This window comes from Schistocerca americana, chromosome 2 (genome assembly GCF_021461395.2).
Source record: "Schistocerca americana isolate TAMUIC-IGC-003095 chromosome 2, iqSchAmer2.1, whole genome shotgun sequence".
In the NCBI taxonomy this organism is placed as follows: domain Eukaryota; kingdom Metazoa; phylum Arthropoda; class Insecta; order Orthoptera; family Acrididae; genus Schistocerca; species Schistocerca americana.
In genome coordinates, this window is record NC_060120.1 from 552,555,838 (window position 1) to 552,576,080 (window position 20,243).

The 20,243-nt window shown below is 41.1% G+C and overlaps 1 protein-coding gene across 2 annotated transcripts in view; it reads right to left on the reverse strand.

The window, feature by feature from the left end:
• Nucleotides 1–20,184, reverse strand: part of LOC124596521 (4'-phosphopantetheine phosphatase) — a 167,045-nt gene extending 146,861 nt beyond the window's left edge. For both annotated transcript variants that reach the window (XM_047135688.1, XM_047135687.1), the window contains exons 1-2: nt 19,797–20,184; nt 19,610–19,707 (exon numbers count right to left, since the gene is read on the reverse strand). In XM_047135688.1, the coding sequence (XP_046991644.1) occupies nt 19,610–19,707; nt 19,797–19,998 (300 nt within the window). In that variant the 5' untranslated portion in view covers nt 19,999–20,184. The remainder of the gene's footprint in view (nt 1–19,609; nt 19,708–19,796) is intronic.
• Between the last annotated feature and the right edge of the window lie 59 nt (nt 20,185–20,243).

Here is a 20,243-nt window from a genome sequence, read left to right on the forward strand (position 1 = left end):
CCGTTTGGCCTTTACCAATACCAGAGGTTGGCCTTCGGAAAATCCAGTGCCCTGGCGATATTTCAGCGTTATCTTGAGCATGTCACGTCAACAATCCCTCATTGTATTAATTACCTGGACGACATAATTGTCGCAGGCCACAGCACAGAGGAACACTTGCACAACCTTAGAACCCTCTTTCTCAAATTCAGTTCTGTGGGCCTGCATTGCAACCTGCGTAAGTCGAACTTCTTCCAACCGTTCATTGAGTATGTGGGCAACACCATCTCTCGGCACGGCGTCCAGCCACTATGAAGTTTGGTCCAAGGTATCGTTGACCTTCCGCGGCCCACTTTGCTGAAGGAGTTACAAGCTTTTTTAGGCACGATTGCCTACTACCACCAGTTCATTCCCTGGGCTTCCACCATAGCCCGCCCCCTGTACCGCCTTCTGCACAAGCTTTTCTAGGCAAGATTGCCTATTATCACCGGTTCATTCCCAGGGCTTCCACCATAGCCCGCCCCCCTGTACCGCCTTCTGCTCAAGGGTGTTCCTTTTGATTGGTTGCCTGCATGCAAGTGAGCGTTCACCTCGTTGAAGGGCCTCCTCACATCAGCGCCTTGTTTGGCTACTTTTGACCCCAATAAGCCGTTGGTCCTGGCTACAGGTGCTTCGCAGTATGGGGTGGGGGTGGTCCTGGCCCATCGTAACGCGGATGGCTCCGAGCAGCCCCTGGCGTTTGTGTCTAAAACTCTTAGTCCTGCGCAGGCTCATTACTCCCAGGTGGAAAAAAAGAGGCTTTGGCCATTGTCTACACCGTTACCAAGTTCCACCCTTTCTTGTATGGCACGAAGTTTCAGTTAATCACTGACCATAAGCCATTAATATCGTTATTTGGACCTGCCTCTCAAATTCCGGATAGGGCAGTCCACAGACTGCAGCGCTGGACCTTGTTTCTCTCCAAGTACCATTATGACATTCATTTTCGCGCTCCCGAACAGCATGCCAACGCTGACGCTCTTTCCTGTCTTCCTGTGGGCCCGGATCCTAAGTTCGATCGGGAGGAGATTGTGTGTTTTCATTTGAATGTGGCGTCCCGCCAAGCGGTTGATGGCTTCCCGATCACTAGTTCTAGAGTTGCCAGGGAAACGGCAGATGGATTTTGGCTCATGGTCATTGATGCTTATTCCTGATTCCCATATGTGGTTCGCTGCTCCTCAACCACTTCAGAAGTTGCAATCCAGGCACTCACAAAAATCTTTTCTGTGGAAGGTCGGCCAGTCACCCTGCTATCGGACAATGGACCTCAGTTTATTTCGCAGACCTTCCAGGATTTTTGTAGGCGCTTCGGTATTTGGCACGTTTGCTCTCCCCCCCTTTCATCCACAATTGAATGGGGAAGACGCAGATGAAAAAGTATGTGCACGAATTTCCGGCAGAGGAGGCGTTGACGTTTTTCCTGATGGCATACCGGACCACACCGATGGGAGAACGCAGCCCCGCAGAGCCCCTCCATGGGCGCCAACCTAGGACTCTGCTGCACCTCCTCCGGCCTGGTTCTTACCAGTCTTCGCAAAACGGTGTACCCGGCTTTCCATCGGGTATGTCTGTCTGGGCACGCGGGTTTGGTCGCAATCCACGTTGGATACCGGCGGTGGTCCTGCACCGCAATGGCCACCAGCTCTATACCTTGCAGGCGGGGGACCAGGAGGTACGTTGTCACCAAAATCAGCTACAGCCACATTTGGGCACCCACCCTCTAACCCCTCAGGCACCGGCTTCCCCATTGCCGGCACCCGTGTTGTTTTCTCAGGGGACGCTACCGCCCCTCCCAACCGTGACTCCGCCACACTGCGATGGTTCTCAGCCTGGGTGGCCTCCAGTAGCTCCAGCAATGGCATCGCCACCATTAGAGATGCCCCGGCGAGAGCCAGCCCCCCTTGCAGGCCCGGTTTCTCAGGAGGCTGGTTCACCTGTGGTCGTGCCTTCCCCCTCGTCCCTGCCACTGGGTCTTGCCCCTCCCGAGGTGGACCGGGATCCGCAGTTCGACGGCTTGTTGCCCGTTCTGTCCCGGGCTTCGGTGGTGGGACGACGGGGGCCTCTTCGTGTGGGGTCACTTCCAACCGTATTTGAAGGTTCCGGCTCGAGGGTTGGCAGATCCCCCCCGACTCCAGTCTTCCAATGGACATGGAGGTCATGGCTACTGCACGACGCTCCACCTCCCGACACAGTGGATCACAGTAACTTCACCCCCTGAAGGAGGAGGAGTGCAGTAGCCACCAGAAAGATCGTGGGAGGCGCACATCCGCATGGCGCGTCACGGACAGTAGTTGCCGCAAGGAAAGTCCCGTCCACCAGAGGGCACGCAAGAATTCGGTTGCGCCCTCTGCTGGCGGAACAACAACTCAGGCAGCACAGGCCGTGCCCAGTCAGTTTACATCGGGAATGCCTAGCAGACAGTTCCCGGTCTACACTATGTGAAGTGCGATGGAAAAAGTGAATTGTGTTACTACAAAAAATATTCTACAATATTTATTGTTTTACAACTAGCTTTCTGGCTGTTCCGCCACCATCAGGCACACTGTACCTGATAATGGCATAACAGCCAAAAACTGGTTTGAAAAATAATAAATACTAGCCTTTTACCCACAGCTTTGCTTACGTACACATCTCCTCCTCCACAACCTCTCTTACCTCCACCTCCTCCTCCTCCTCCTCCTCCTCCTACTCTTCCAATTTCTTTCCATCTTCCCTCTCTCTCTGTCCACTTCCTGCCTCCCTCTCTCTTTCTACCTCCTTCATTCCTTATCGCTCTATTCATCTCCATCTCCTCCTTCTCCTATTTCTTTCCATTTACCCCATTCTCCCTGTCTACCTCCTCTGTCCCCTTCTTTCTGTCCCTCTCCTCCTCACCCTTCTCTCTGTCCATCTCCTCCTGTCCCCTATCTCTGTCAATGTCTTCCTCTCCCCATCCCTATCTGTCCTTCTGCTCCTCCTCCTTTCTCTGTCCATCTCACCCTTCTTTCCCCTTGTAACTATCCATCTTTCACTACCCCTCTCTCTGCACAACCACACCCATCTGCATGTACATCCCCTGGAACATATTTGAATACTAGCTGCACAATACATCCATTGTGCAGGGCAGCCTAGATGTCACGAGTAACCAATCCTTTCCCAACCTCATCCCCAATCCTATCCCCCTCATCCCCCCACACTATTTTTTTTCCAAACGGTAAGTAGTATGTAGTACTAACACAAATTCTTTACAGACGAATGGAAAAACTGGTAGAAGCCGACCTCGGGGGAGATCAGTTTGGATTCCATAGAAATGTTGGAACACGTGAAGCAATACTGACCCTACGACTTATGTTAGAAAATAGATTAAGGAAAGGCAAACCTACATTTCTAGCATTTGTAAACTTAGAGAAAGATTTTGACAATGTTCACTGGAATACTCTCTTTCAAATTCTGAAGGTGGCAGGAGTAAAATACAGGGAGCGAAAGGCTATTTACAATTTGTACAGAAACCAGATGGCAGTTATAAGAGTTGAGGGGCATGAAAGGGAAGTAGTGGTTGGGAAGGGAGTGAGACAGGGTTGTAGCCTATCCCCGATGTTATTCAATCTGTATATTGAGCAAGCAGTAAAGGAAACAAAAGAAAAATTTGGAGTAGGAATTAAAGTCCATGGAGAAGAAATAAAAACTTTGAGGTTCGGCGATGACATTGTAATTCTGTCAGAGACAGCAAGGCATCTGGAAGAGCAGCTGAACGGAATGGACCGTGTCTTGAAAGGAGGATATAAGATGAACATCAACAAAAACAAAACGAGGATAATGGAATGTAGGTGAATTAAGTCGGGTGATGTTGAGGGTATTAGATTAGGAAATGAGACACTTAAAGTAGTAAAGGAGTTTTGCTATTTGGGGAGCAAAATAACAGATGATGGTCGAAGTAGAGAGGATATAAAATGTAGACTGGCAATGGGAAGGAAAGTGTTTCTGAAGAAGAGAAATTTGTTAACATCGAGTATTGATTTAAGTATTAGGAAGTCGTTTCTGAAAGTATTTGTATAGAGTGTAGCCATGTATGGAAGTGAAACATGGATGATAAATAGTTTGGACAAGAAGAGAATAGAAGCTTTCGAAATGTGGTGCTACAGAAGAATGCTGAAGGTTAGATGGGTAGATCAGTTGGTAGGGGGGGGGGGGGGGGGGAAGAAGAATCAAAAACATACTTCAATGACCTTTGTTTGTACAAAATACTAACATCTAAATTCAAGAAATGAAAATTTATATTAATTACATGACAAACAGAAGTGTTTGTTCTAAAGCTACATGACAAATAGCAATATACCATAAACATGATTCAGTTTTTAAAGATGTAGATATTAGTTTTCTTTGAAACATTCCTATGTAATGAAGTAATAGTAAGCTACTAAAATGAGACAAATAGCACATTCTCATATAATTGATGAGGCAGCAGCTTCTTTCTAATTTACTTCACCAAGTTTTGATGGCATAATCGCAAATCACATTAATCAGTATAATTATTGCTGAATGCTAATGCAGTGTACAGATTAAGTATTCATGATTTGCTTGCTTTTTGTTAATTTATATCTTGACTTGTTCCACATTCTTGAAGGTTGTTCTCCTTTCTGAGACCTACAGAACACGATAGATGAATGAATGAATGAATGAGGAAATTCTTTGCTTTATTCCAACAGATATGAAATGACTCAGGGGACAAGCTAATGGACGGTGAGGGTGAGTTACAGGCATTCAATTGCATGGTTACTAGCATTCTTGCTGAAATAGTTAGAGATGAATCTGCCTAAAATTTCTACAACTTAAAAAAGCACATAAAATACAATCTTAGCAAAGACAGAGAACAAAGATGGTGGACATAAATTAGCCTTTGCTCTCTTTTATGTCTATAAAGCAGTCAATTAAAAATTGGTGTAGTCATTCATAGCTGCAAAAAGATTGTTTTTCAAAGATAAGTGACATTTTTCAACTATATATTGATACAAAAACACAAGCACAATGTAAATCCCAAAGCAGCTTTGAACAAATAGATCTTATGTTGCTTTATACTCAAAGGTTAAAAGTACAGGAATGTATAAAACATGGCTTTGTGTTTTTGTATCAATATATAGTCATTAAATGTCACATATCTTTGAAACCTTTGTACAATAACAAACTATCACTGGTGTTGTGGACCATCTGTTTAGTATTAAGTCACCTGATGATGGCTTGGAAAGCCAAAAGCCAGTTCACAATGAATTATTAAATAAATGTTATCATGCAACATCAATATCTTGTATTAAGTTTTAGTATTTCATTTTAATGCTTGACCTGACATGGTGGAACTGCTTAAAGCCACTAATCCTCAAATTTTGCATTACTGTGGTGGAGAACTGTACAGTCCCTAACTTCCAAATCACCTCAGGGTGTTGCAGAGTCTCTCATACGGAAGCTTGAGACCCTGAAGCCAGTGTTCAAATGCACAAATATGACAAAAAATAAAATGGTTAAATATAGCAAATAACTAAAAGATGCTAAATAACCTATGTACAACACTAAAATAAGTGAAACAAAGAAACATCACACAATTTAGTTCACTATTTCTTGAAGTTAATATGAACAGAAGGCACTCACCACTATTTATCAAAAATCACTCAAACATTTTTACAACTATGAGATGATCTTAGCAACAGGTGAAAGTCCGTATCAGTCAAAAATGGATGTCCTTTACTGAAGGAGCTTGAGACAGATTGCCACAGGACTTGGTCCTTGGTTCATTTCTTTTCAATGTTGCAGTTAATAATTTTCTTCCCCGTGAAGGACCAAATTAAGCAGCATATTATAAAGATGAGATGACACTACTTAGGCCTAATACACACTATGAAATAATGACAATATGTTACTATGGAAAAACTAGAACTAGGAGTGAATTTGTTTTAATATGAGTGAACTCCTCTTCAGTCTCAGTAACACACTGAAATTAATTATATGATTAAATATAAAAACAAAGATGAGGTGACTTACCGAACGAAAACGCTGGCAGGTCGATACACACACAAACATACACACAAAATTCAAACTTTCGCAACAAACTGTTGCCTCATCAGGAAAGAGGGAAGGAGAGGGAAAGACGAAAGGAAGTGGGTTTTAAAGGAGAGGGTAAGGAGTCATTCCAATCCCGGGAGCGGAAAGACTTACCTTAGGGGGAAAAAGGGACAGGTATACACTCGCACACACACACATATCCATCCACACATACAGACACAAGCAAACATATTTAAAGACAAAGAGTTTGGGCAGAGATGTCAGTCGAGGCAGAAGTGTAGAGGCAAAGAAGTTGTTGAAAGACAGGTGAGGTATGAGTGGCGGCAACTTGAAATTAGCGGAGATTGAGGCCTGGAGGATAACGAGAAGAGAGGATATACTGAAGGGCAAGTTCCCATCTCTGGAGTTCTGACAGGTTGGTGTTAGTGGGAAGTATCCAGATAATCCGGACGGTGTAACACTATGCCAAGATGTGCTGGCCGTGCACCAAGGCATGTTTAGCCACAGGGTGATCCTCATTACTAACAAACACTGTCTGCCTGTGTCCATTCATGCGAATGGACAGTTTGTTGCTGGTCATTCCCACATAGAATGCATCACAGTGTAGGCAGGTCAGTTGGTAAATCACGTGGGTGCTTTCACACGTGGCTCTGCCTTTGATCGTGTACACCTTCCGGGTTACAGGACTGGAGTAGGTGGTGGTGGGAGGGTGCATGGGACAGGTTTTGCACCGGGGGCGGTTACAAGGATAGGAGCCAGAGGGTAGGGAAGGTGGTTTGGGGATTTCATAGGGATGAACTAAGAGGTTACGAAGGTTAGGTGGACGGCGGAAAGACACTCTTGGCGGAGTGGGGAGGATTTCATGAAGGATGGATCTCATTTCAGGGCAGGATTTGAGGAAGTCGTATCCCTGCTGGAGAGCCACATTCAGAGTCTGGTCCAGTCCCGGAAAGTATCCTGTCACAAGTGGGGCACTTTTGTGGTTCTTCTGTGGGGGATTCTGGGTTTGAGGGGATGAGGAACTGGCTCTGGTTATTTGCTTCTGTACCAGGTCGGGAGGGTAGTTGCGGGATGCGAAAGCTGTTGTCAGGTTGTTGGTGTAATGATTCAGGGATTCCAGACTGGAGCAGATTCGTTTGCCACGAAGACCTAGGCTGTAGGGAAGGGACCGTTTGATGTGGAATGGGTGGCAGCTGTCATAATGGAGGTACTGTTGCTTGTTGGTGGGTTTGATGTGGACGGACTTGTGAAGTTGGCCATTGGACAGGTGGAGGTCAACGTCAAGGAAAGTGGCATGGGATTTGGAGTAGGACCAGGTGAATCTGATGGAACCAAAGGAGTTGAGGTTGGAGAGGAAATTCTGGAGTTCTTCTTCACTGTGAGTCCCGATCATGAAGATGTCATCAATAAATCTGTACCAAACTTTGGGTTGGCAGACCTGGGTAACCAAGAAGGCTTCCTCTAAGCGACCCATGAATAGGTTGGCGTCCGAGGGGGCCATCCTGGTACCCATGGCTGTTCCCTTTAATTGTTGGTATGTCTGGCCTTCAAAAGTGAAGAAGTTGTGGGTCAGGATGAAGCTGGCTAAGGTAATGAGGAAAGAGGTTTTAGGTAGGGTGGCAAGAGATCGGCGTGAAAGGAAATGCTCCATCGCAGCGAGGCCCTGGACGTGCGGAATATTTGTGTATAAGGAAGTGGCATCAATGGTTACAAGGATGGTTTCCGGGGGTAACAGATTGGGTAAGGATTCCAGGCGTTCAAGGAAGTGGTTGGTGTTTTTGATGAAGGATGGGAGACTGCATGTAATGGGTTGAAGGTGTTGATCTACGTAGGCAGAGATACGTTCTGTGGGGGCTTGGTAACCAGCTACAATGGGGCGGCCGGGATGATTGGGTTTGTGGATTTTAGGAAGAAGGTAGGGGTGCGGGGTGTCGGTGGGGTCAGGAGGTTGATGGAGTCAGGTGAAAGGTTTTGCAGGGGGCCTAAGGTTCTGAGGATTCCTTGAAGCTCCGCCTGGACCCAGGAATGGGGTTACCTTGGCAAACTTTGTATGTGGTGTTGTCTGAAAGCTGACGCAGTCCCTCAGCCACATACTCCCGACGATCAAGTACCACGGTCATGGAACGCTTGTCCGCCGGAAGAATGACGATGGATCGGTCAGCCTTCAGATCACGGATAGCCTGGGCTTCAGCAGTGGTGATGTTGGGTGTAGGATTAAGGTTTTTTAAGAAGGATTGAGATGCAAGGCTGGAAGTCAGAAATTCCTGGAAGGTTTGGAGAGGGTGATTTTGAGGAAGAGGAGGTGGGTCTCGCTGTGACGAAATATGTTTAGCCACAGGGTGATCCTCATTACCAACAAACACTGTCTGCCTGTGTCCATTCATGTGAATGGACAGTTTGTTGCTGGCTAAACATGCCTTGGTGCACAACCAGCACATCTTGGCACAGTGTTACACCGTCCGGGTTATCTGGATACTTCGCACCAACACCAACCTATCCGAACTCCGGAGATGGGAACTTGCCCTTCAGTATATCCTCTCCTCTCGTTACCCGCCAGGCCTCAATCTCCGCTAATTTCAAGTTGCCGCCACTCATACCTCACCTGTCTTTCAACACCTTCTTTGCCTCTACACTTCTGCCTCGACTGACATCTCTGCCCAAACTCTTTGTCTTTAAATATGTCTGCTTGTGTCTGTATGTGTGGATGGATATGTGTGTGTGTGTGTGTGTGTGTGTGTGTGTGTGTGTGTGTGTGTGTGTGTGTGTGTGTGCGCGAGTGTATACCTGTCCCTTTTTCCCCCCTAAGGTAAGTCTTTCCGCTCCCGGGATTGGAATGACTCCTTACCCTCTCCCTTAAAACCCACTTCCTTTCGTCTTTCCCTCTCCTTCCCTCTTTCATGATGAGGCAACAGTTTGTTGCGAAAGCTTGAATTTTGTGTGTATGTTTGTGTGTCTATCAACCTGCCAGCGCTTTCGTTCGGTAAGTCACCTCATCTTTCTTTTTATATATAATTTTTCCCACGTGGAATATTTCCCTCTATTATATTGATATAATTATATGATTACCTTAAGATGTACAAGATAATTCTGTAACACTATAATGCTTTCATATTGGCTCCACAGTATTGGCTCCGCAGTAATCTTCAAGGAACATATTAGCCCCGTCTTCTTGAGAGTAGTCCAAGTATACTATCCCACATGGAAACTAACATAAGCAGTCACTAATAGGCATTTGAAAATGATGTACCTTGGTCTACTCCAGACACACGTATAATATGGCATACAGATATTGGAGAATTCTAGTTGTATCAATGAAGCAATGAAATTTTTTAAAAAAGTTATCCAAATAATGAGCAAATTGAATTCTAAGGAACACTGCCATTTTCACTTTATCAAACTGAGGCTACTGACTGCCACAAAAGTGTATTTCTGCACACTGTTACATAATTTGAAAAGCAACATAGGTGAGTATGATAACAGAGAGAACATACACCATCACAATACTACCGGCAAAAATGAACTTTGACATCTCCAGCATGGACAGACAATTACCAGAAACTCACAGATAATAACATGTCTACAAAAAAAAGTATTAATAAACATCTGTAATCTACTTGATCCTTAACAAACACTGCTGATATTAAATTTTGAGAATATTGATAAAGAAACAGCAATAAATTTTACAATTTTTCTATAAAAATAACCTTATCATCAGTTACTTGTTTGATTATCAAATTTATTTCACTGTAACTGGCTGATGACTAATAAGGAGGAAGAGGAGATTAGTGTTTAACATCCTGTTGCCAATGAGGTCATTAGGGATGGAGCACAAGCTTGTATTAGGGAAAGATGGGGGAGGAAATTGGTCATGCCCTTGCAAAGAAACCTTCTCAGCATCTGCCTGAAGCGATATAGAGAAATCACGGTAAACCTAAAGCAGGATGGTCAGATGCGGTTTCGAACAGTTGTACTCCCAAATGCAAGTCCAATGTGCTAACCACTGTGTCACCTCACTTGGTGATGATTAATAAAGAATCCTGAGTAAGCTGATCATCTAATTTCACGCAAACCAATAATGTAGTTTTGTACTTGAGTTTACATCCAGAAACCTGGCCAAATATCGTGTTGTGGGATGACACAAAGCTAACTGATGAACTTTGAAACATGTCCAGTTCTTTATCTATAGCCATAACCTACTGCACTATTTAGTTTTGTGGCAGAAAAATGAACACCAATTTCAACTTATATTTCTTTGATCACTAACAGCCTCCATTAGTGTAATATCTAATCTACTTGCCAGTGAATGGTTCCTTGTGAGCATAACACTTCCCCAATTCAAAAATACTTGAATCCCATATAGAAGTGGTCCAAAAAATGACTCCACACTTCAGAATCAAGCTTACATTAGCAAATTATTCTATAAGAAACAAATGTCCTTGAACCCATATTTCTGCTCAAGTGCATTACATAAGAAGAAATCATTTCGTCATTTCCCTTGACCTTACAAAAGACATGATGAACAAAAGAGTAATGTCTCCTTACTCGCTTTGAAAACAAAACAAATCATATTCTATCCTCCTGTTTTGAGAATTACATAATAACTACAATAACTTCTTGTACTCTTCTTCAATTCTGCCTTCATCGATTCTCAAATTATATTAAATTTGTATATTTTTATTTCTTTCCAGTTTAATACCTTTGATGTGTGAACTAGAAGTATTTCACGCATACATCTAATGCCCCAGTAAAGCAAGTTCTGTATTGTCCCCATTTCTTGCTGGGAACTGTCTGTGTTGCTCACACAAAAGAATATACTGTGAATGATTCTTTCCTGAAGGGTAACTTTGAGTTATCTTTATATTACTGGAGAATGCCTTTGTGTATTAAACTAAGTGGTAGTGTATTCACAAATGATGAACTCATTTAATGTGTTTGACTTCAATGTCTTTACTACTTTAGTAATGGATTAAATTTTTTTCTAATTAGTTTCATCAAACTGCATGTGATCAGCTGCCTTCGAACACTGAGCTATCAAAATTCTTAACAAATGAAGTCTGCAGTTAGATTCTTTGCTACCAACAACTCCTTTTTAGAGTGCACACACACACACACACACACACACACACACACACACACACACACACACCTGTACAGTTACATTTGCTCATGCGTTATTTACATCCTACCAGGACTTTCCATTACCATATTTTGATTCTGTCAAACATCCTTCAGTATTAGTGTACTGAAATTCTGTGTTTGGACAATGTCTGTCGTGTCACAGTTTCCGTATACTTCTATATAACATTCTTATGTCATTATTTATCCAAACTGCTTGCACATTAGTATTATATTTCCAATCTTATCATTCTTAGTGAAAAAAGATTTTCAAAGGAAAGTACCACATTCTCCTTTTAACATCTCAACAATGGCAAGGTCATTAGAGATGGGTCATAAAGACATGTGTAACTGGTTATGACCTTTTCAAAGTAAGCATCCTGGTATTAACATTTCGTGAGTTTCAGAAATGATGGACAATCTAAACCTAGATAATGGGATTGGAATTTACATTCTACTCACTAAAAATTGAGTCAAGTGTGCTAGGCAATGTTCCTCAAAGCTCAGTTTTGACATACAAAGTCTGAACCACTGTCTTAACATGGGTAACTTTTAAAGTGGTTTTTTAAGTGTCTCTCTTTCAACTGAAATTGTATTATTTCAACAGAGTATAATGAGAAATCATATACTTTGTATAACATTAAAAATTGCATAAATGGTCCCTCATCAATAATGAAATTCTTGAATAGAAATCAGTTATATAAACAACTGTAAAGCATGTCTGTTCACTTCTTGCATAAACAAATGTTTGACATACATATGCAGCTCGAGTCAAGGTTTAGGAGCAACTCAAGTACTTCACATATAATTCCCCCCATATCACAATGAATGAATCTCACTGAGCCTTTTATTTTGCATTTCCCATCTATTACGTACATTTCTGTCATGGAGGAAAATATTTTACCCACAACCAATGCTATTAATAATTTTAATTGTACTTCTAGTGCCTTGAAGTGCAAGTAAGTAAATATCATTTTAACAGATACATTTGCATTGTGGAATCAATATACTTCTGTTTAATAAATTTTTACCTTTACCTTAACTAGTTGACAGTTAAAATTGGCATGTATAGAATTCTCATCACATCAATAGGAAGTGCATAAGCTGGCTGGCTACGTAGTCATAAGAGGCAAAGATAAGTCTAAAAAAGAATGATCAATGTAATAACACAGACCACCTTGGGCGAAAGGGGAGGGAGGCAGAAGGGAATGTGATTTCTCTTAAACAGGACACTGTCATAACTAGCATGGAAGTCAAAAGGAAGTAAGATGCAATGCAACACAAAACAAATGATTATTTTCATTAATGCATAAGAAATTGGTGCAGTCTGTTGGTAAACTGAACAGGAAGCAAATGTTTGTGGTGGAAGATGTACCCTTTCCCGAGAAAATGCCTTACCTGCCGTACAGCAGGACTAGGAATAACCCGCCTGGCAGTGCAGCAGAGTGTTCTGTAATTTATGCAGATTCTGTTGGTGTGCATTTCTTATGTTCTTGTTGTTACTTATTGTATTCTGTGTGTCATTAACGCATTTAGTGGGGGAAATAAAGTATTAACAAATAAGTAAAAAATAAAACACTCCCAGTTATGTCTGAGCACTGTGCTGGGACTCATTTGAAGGGCATTCTGTGGAAGGACCAGTACAGCATTCAGAAACAGCCTGTAGATGAATCCCACGATGAGGCTGAGTGCAAAGAGTGTGGACTTGCCTGCTCACTCTTCAGTTTTAGATTATAGTAATGCACAGATGAACGAAAGCACCAAACCATAGTCATGGTGGGAAGACTGCAGATTTTAAGTGCTATACACATTTATTTGTTCATTCACTCATTCATTGCAGTTACAGGCTATTATCCGGAAAGCTAAAATACACTGTATAACTCATATTTATGTGTACAATAAAAGTGTATATATTTATTGTGTAACCTCACTTAGCATCAATGAAACCACCGCTAATAAATCCAAGTAGTCTCTAGAGAAGGGTCCAAGGCAAACTTAACTTATTGCCACAAGAACCATTTAAAGACTAAACAAAGCTCTGCTGAAATATATTACAATGAACAACATTACTAGTCTATGTTTTCATTCACATTACAATAATTAATAAAAGTATGGCCCTTCAATTATTTTGGTATACTCAAAGCAATGGTAAAATTAATTTTGGTGTTGCTACTATAAATCAAGAGTAAAGCTTTTTAATATACAAAAATTAACATGGATTTTTTCTGGTAGATATTGCATTCACATTTTTGCAGTGTTGAGGAATTCAACCCAAAAACTGCTCATCGCATGTTTCACATGATGCCCATTGTTAATGGAAAATGCGAATTTGTTTCTTGTTACCAACCAAATGTTTTTTAAAGTAGAGTTTCTTCTGCACATTCAATACAGTGATCCCAAGTTAGTGTGATATTTAATTTAATGATAGTTATTAACAGAGATAACAAAACACTGAGAATATCCAGTACTTTAGCAGCAACTGTATTGTGCCACTGTACTGCAGTAGAAGACTGAAGTAGGCCAGTACATGAGTGCGCAAGGAAGATTTGACTAACAGATATTTACTGACTTTTTGAAGTCTGTTATTATTGGATTCATTTGAGTGTGACTGGGGACAAGTCCCAGTGGCTAAAATAGTCCACCACAGTATCAATTTCAATATTTCTCACACAATGGTCTCATGTTTCAGTTTCCATTAGGCTGTTCCAATGCTGCCACAAAGGATATGGGCAGTGTCCATCAGCTCACCTGCAGGCGGTTGCACCTAGTGTAGGCTATCTGCCAAGTTGCCCTGTTGTACACGTTCTGCACGTGTGAACCACTGCCTGCAATCGCGAGGCCATAGGAGTACAAAGCATACGCTACACCACAGTTGCCTGACTGACCACTGCTGCCCGTGCATGGGCTCTAATGCATGTGGGTGAGAAAGTCAGAACAGTCTGCTTTACATAATAATATCTAATGTATTTTACTATACTTCAGGATTGAGAAAAACAACCAATTATAGTACCCTCTAACACTTGTCTTATTGGTAAACACTTCTTCACCATGACTTCTTTGTCTGACATGCCACTTCTCATCCGATTACTGGCCCACACTACACTGCCTGTCCGCTACCGTCATGCAGCAGTCCTAACCAGTTGCTTCTGGAGTACTGGTTATTCTTTACATTTTTCTGTCTCTGTCAGTGCATACAGTTAAATTGAGTATCTCACAGTAGACTAACCGGGGGCTACTCTATAGAACTGGCACACAAAATTCCATTAAAAAAAATGTTTGAATCATGAACAAACCAATGATTTCCACCAACACTGGGCATGATACAAAACCTGTGATGAGTGGTATTTATTTGGGCTGACTCCATCAAAAAAGTGCAAAAATGAAAAGACGAATATCAGCCAAAGTATCATACAAAAAGTGCTTGATAACTCTTTAGGAGAGATGCATTCTCTGTGAGACTCATAAGTCATGTTGGGTGCATCTGTAGAACTCAGATGTACAGCATAAATACTCAGATTCAGGTTCAAGATATAGTTAACCACAGTTCATTATAACTCATTCTTACAGGGAAAGAATGGAATTCAACTCTTACGTCCATCTTACTTTAGGTTTTAGTGGTTTCCTCAAAGCAATTCACGTAAAAGTTTGGAAGGATTCCTTAAACCAGATCACAGTCGATTCCTCTCTGAACCAAACCTTAGTTCATTCCTGAGGATCATGATACTGACAGGATGCTAAACTTTAACCTTTATTTTCAGCATGTTTGACAGTTTAGTCATTATAACTGTTACATGAAGACGTATATTAACTCATATTACAGCACTGTCGCTAAGAATATTCATGTCAAGATATTCCAACAATGTCATTCTGGCACTACATAGTTTGCAGATGAAATTTTGGAGTAAGTGGTGGTGCATCTAGTGTAGGATGTTTGTGTTTCTAAACTGTTTGAGAGAGATGTTAGTGTGGCATTGGACTTAGTGCTGTGTATTGCTTGGTGTTTAGGAGATTGTTTTTGTAGGCTTGTCATTGAGTTGTTCTAATGTCATTAGTTTTTGGCTATGGATTTGATTTCAGTTTGGGAATTGTTAGTTTTTCATGTTTTGTTTTTCGTTTGTTAATAGGTATGGATCTCGCAACAAAAATTAGGTTTGTGTTAGTGCATTTTGTTTGATTATTGAAATTATGAATGATGTTAGTATTTCTCAATTATATTTATATGTATTGTGTTGAGGGCACATGTTGGCTAGGAGGTGGGTGGTGCTTAATGGGGATTCAGTTAGAGAGGAATGGCTTTCAATAGATTTATTTGTCAGCTGAACGGGTTGTACGTATGTTTTTATGCTTTGTTGTTTAGTGTAGAGTGTGTTTCTCTACATACTTAATTTAATTTGAGAAGTGGGTAATGGAATTTTGGAGTACTTTATGAATTTGTGGTTTAAGGTGATAGTTGATTTCATATTTATTAGCTTATGGTGTTGGATATAATGGAGTGTGATTTTATTTCGGTCTGCTAAGGTTTCTTGATAATAGTTCTGCTTGTAGTGGTTTGATGGTACCGCCGGGTTAGTCTGAGCTATGTACATCAAGCGAAATTTCTGGTACCAGTTTTTGGAGTTATGTGTGGATCTTGATACTGCAAATTTCGTGTGAGCTATATAGGTTGAGTAAAATTTCCGATACCCATTTTTTCCAGTTTCATGTTATTGTGGTTTCACTGACTGCTGAAGTTTTCATCTAGTTAATATTTGCATTGGTATTTGCTTTGATATGTCTTCATTATTAGGCTTGTCATATATTTAGTTTGCCCCCAACCAAATCCCTTTTTTTCCCATGCTTGTCCCGTTAGTGTCACGTTACTATTGCAATTAAATATTTTTTGACTTGTTCGTGTTTGTTTGCGTGTGTGGCATCAAGGTCACGACAACATATATAAGTGGATATATCTGCCATCTTGATAGTATCACAGGCCAAAGTCAGCATGTGGTGCTGCAGTCTTTGGTAATTCCAACAGATCTGTCTAAATGACCCACTGACTCAATTAACATGACACACAAGATATTCCCTTGAACTGGATGTTGCCCTGGCCATCCATGAATGAATGGTTATCACTAAAGAATGTTGCTCAATGTGATGACCATTTGCATCCATGATAGCCTGGAACAACACTGAAGATTGGTCTACCACTGCCTGAAACAATGGTGGGCCACAGAATGTTCAGCTGTCATGACATAGCTTGTGCACTGCTTGAAGACTAAACATTGCATCCAGTGATCTCAGCCATGGCAAAAGCACCTTCTTCAATAATTTTTGGAACAATTGGCCTCTCCTAAGCGCAATTCTCAAATTGCCAGTTAATCTGATCTTCCAAACCATGTTCTTCAACCTCAGAACAGAAAGAGGACCACTCTGCATTCTTTTAATGTGTCGATACTGACAAAGAGCAGCAGTACAACTGCTGTTGTTCCAATATAACAGTTTTACAAGCAAAGCCCTGCTCATCTTGTCCAGCCTGACTCATGCTGACTGTCTATAGCTGCAATGGACACTGATGCTTATGTTTCAACCATACAGCACCATACTGGTACTGGCATCTAATGGCAAGTCATGACACTAACAATGTAAATCCTGAAGCACAAAGTTGGGTACCCATACAGTAAACAGTTTTCCATCTACACTGGCTAAAGAAGCGAAAGTTTCATTATAACCACACCATATTCTTTGAAGGTGGCCTCATACATTATCCAGAGGATGTCTGAGAAGGAAAATTTAATAATAAATTCTATCTACAGTCTGTGTGGCATACTGATCATGCCAACGCACATGTCAAAGTTACAGTTTCATCATTAGTGCTTTCTCCTGTTATGTAAAGGCTTCCACAATGATGTCAATATGCCAGACACGCGTGTTAGTGAATCTGATTTATTTTATGTATGATGTACCAACACAGCAATGTCCACAAGTTCAACATACACAGCTTGCAACGATTTGCTGACAATGATGCAAACCTGTGGCATTACCCAAGGTGGAGGGTCGATTGGAAGGTTATCATCTGGTTGGAAGTCAGGGAAGCCAAAAAGATGCCATGATTTTTTTATATATAAATATACACACACCTCAGTCATTCCACTTACATTTGCATCCCCTTGGAAAGCCCCTATTTTACACCTGTGGTGGATGTAAGTTTTCCATATGTGACAGTATCTGTAACAAGAACAGCCATCCCAGAGACCTCTATTCCCAAAGAGGTACTGTTAGTTTGTCGGTTTCTGTTTTGGTTTTTGTGACAACATCCACTGGTCATTTCCTAAAGTTCACATCTATGCCATCCTGACATCTCCCGACTATTTGCATAGTATTGCATTGTTTACTAATACCTATCTTATATACACCTCCCTAGCCAAGTCATCAGTGTTTCTGACTGCCATGCAACAGACCCAGGTTCAATTCCCGGCCAAGTCCGAGATTTTCTCCACTTGGGGACTGTGTGTTGTGATATCATTATCATCATCACCGACATGCAAATAAACTAATATGACTTCAGCTGAAAAGAACTCGGCAGCCGAACTTCCACAGGTGGTGACTCGACACCAACAATGCCTTATGATCAGTTCATTTTCACCTATATTATACCACTTTAGCTTTGTTAGAGTGTATTTCACCTTATGGTTGCCTATGCCACGATTTCTATGAGAGTACAAAGGATGTAGGTTAAAAAGCATTAGATTTGACTTGTGTAAGATTGATGTGTGTCCCATTAGTGTGCACAGATCAACTCCACTTTTTAAAAATTTCTGAAATACTCCTTAGACAAAAATCAAACAAGGGAAGATCCAGGATGGAATGTAACAATATTACATGTATGTTTTCAGTTGCCTTAGACTACAGTCGTGTGTTGAGTTATGTTTGTGTGTGTGTACATTTTGTCTATTGCTGACGAAGCCCTTACTGGATGAAAGCTTTATTTGTGACAGTCTTTCTTGTGCCTACCTGCGTCTCAGCATATCCGCTATATGGTCAGTAGCAACTTTCATAATATTGTTGAAGTACCCCTTAGCTCTTTAACAGATTAGATAGAAACTGGTAGCCACTTTTCCCTCCACAATGCTATATTAAAATTTCAGATATGACTTTGACCAGAAATGCAATGTTAATGGCTGCTGTAACATCAATTTTTGGAGTGCGTTTTCACAGCTTGATTGTTATTTGGCAAAGACAGCGAAAGTGAAATCAAAGAGACCTGTCTGTGGTGGCAGCCCATGTTGTTTACAATGTTTGTCATATGTTTCCTGTGTCACTAGTCAAAGCCAAAGGAACTATATTACATCTGCAATAAATTATAAAAATTTCATAATTTCAATACAGTAAATGAACCAAATAGAAAACATGACTTCTTTAGAAGGTTTAATTTGTTTGATACAGATACAGAGGTGGACAATATGGTGCGAGAGAGAGAGAGAGAGAGAGAGAGAGAGAGAGAGAGAGAGAGAGAGCGAGTCCTAGCTCACATTCCCAAACTCTCTTTGTTTCCTCATAAATGAAATGAATTTTCCATCACACACAATGTGTTTCATTATAAAATCGAGTCATGGCCAACTGCGGCAGGATAAAGAACCTACATTTTATAAGGTGTGCTAACTTTTCTTTAACAATATCAACATGGGCAAACCATTAAACTTCCATCAAGGTAAGGCAACAATAAATGCAAAGAAAGAGAGAACAAATGTATAACTATATAAATATACTTTACAAAGTAGTTGCTTATGTCTTAGAAACATATCATTTCTACACAAAAGAAAAATTTTTAATACCAAATAACTACAAAGCTTTTACAGTCTGTATAATTAGTTATGGAACTTGCCACACGCCAACATCGTATATGTCCATCATGCTCCTAGATACTGTGAGCTGCATTCATGTAAAATGTTATAATTAATGTATACTGTTGAACAGCTTATGTTAACATTACAAACTGATATCAACGGCACTGTAAATAGATGACGATCAAGAACTGGCACACCGCAACCCTCGATGACTTGAATGAAAATTCCTAATGATACTACACTGACATAGAACACTCAACATATGTTTTCACACATTAGTATAAAAACTGAAAGGGGGAACTCATGGTCAATATACAGGGTTATTTAACAGTGTAAAGACGCCGAAGGATCATTATTACTGATAATGGACAATGGCTATGGCAAATTTTTTCCAAACTCATAAGGCGTAGCGAGAGGTTGGGTTACAGAGTTTGTTGTACCACTGTCTAAAAGTATTTATTTTAATCGTATTGGGAAAAACAGTTGGAAAGTTTGGCTCTTGCTGGAGATCATGCTGCAGGTAGTTAGAAGGGTCGGATAAAATGAGGGTCAAACTAATGACGTATTACACAAAAATTAATCCCAAAAGAAGTTGTATAGATCGCTGTGTGACGAACACATACCTCAGAGGACTGTGAAGTGCCATCATCTCTTTCCACCTCATATATCACTCTTCTGTGGGGCACAGTCGAATAATACGCTATTTTAGTCAGAGAACCACCTGCAGAGTATAAAATGATCATGAATTCCGCGAAGAAAAGCTAACAGTACCAATTACAAGATAAAGCGAACACCAAACTGGATAAGTACCTATATCAATTGCGAATCTCTTGGCGTTCTTCAAATTACCGAACACTTCTACCGTATCAGGTAATTTAATACTTTTCGGGTGACTCTTTTCATCCATCTCTGGTAAAGGTGATGTTATATTAGAACTAAATAAACGAATTTTCCATACTCCTATACGAGCAGACGCCCCTCTTACGATAGATTTGAAACTATGCTTTGACATACAACGAAGTTAACGTTGTCAGTAATCTATACTATACGTTCGGAAATCGACGGCTTAAAATAATGCATAGGTTCATCTTTAATCCATCCGCCAATTATAAATAGCATGATTACCAACGCTGTCTACATTAAATAAATTCAATAACACTCCCATTACGCAATGTTTTCACAGATGACTGGCTTACTATCAACACCAGAGATGCACTATACCGTATGCAACATGTGGGTGGGGGAGGCAAGATATAC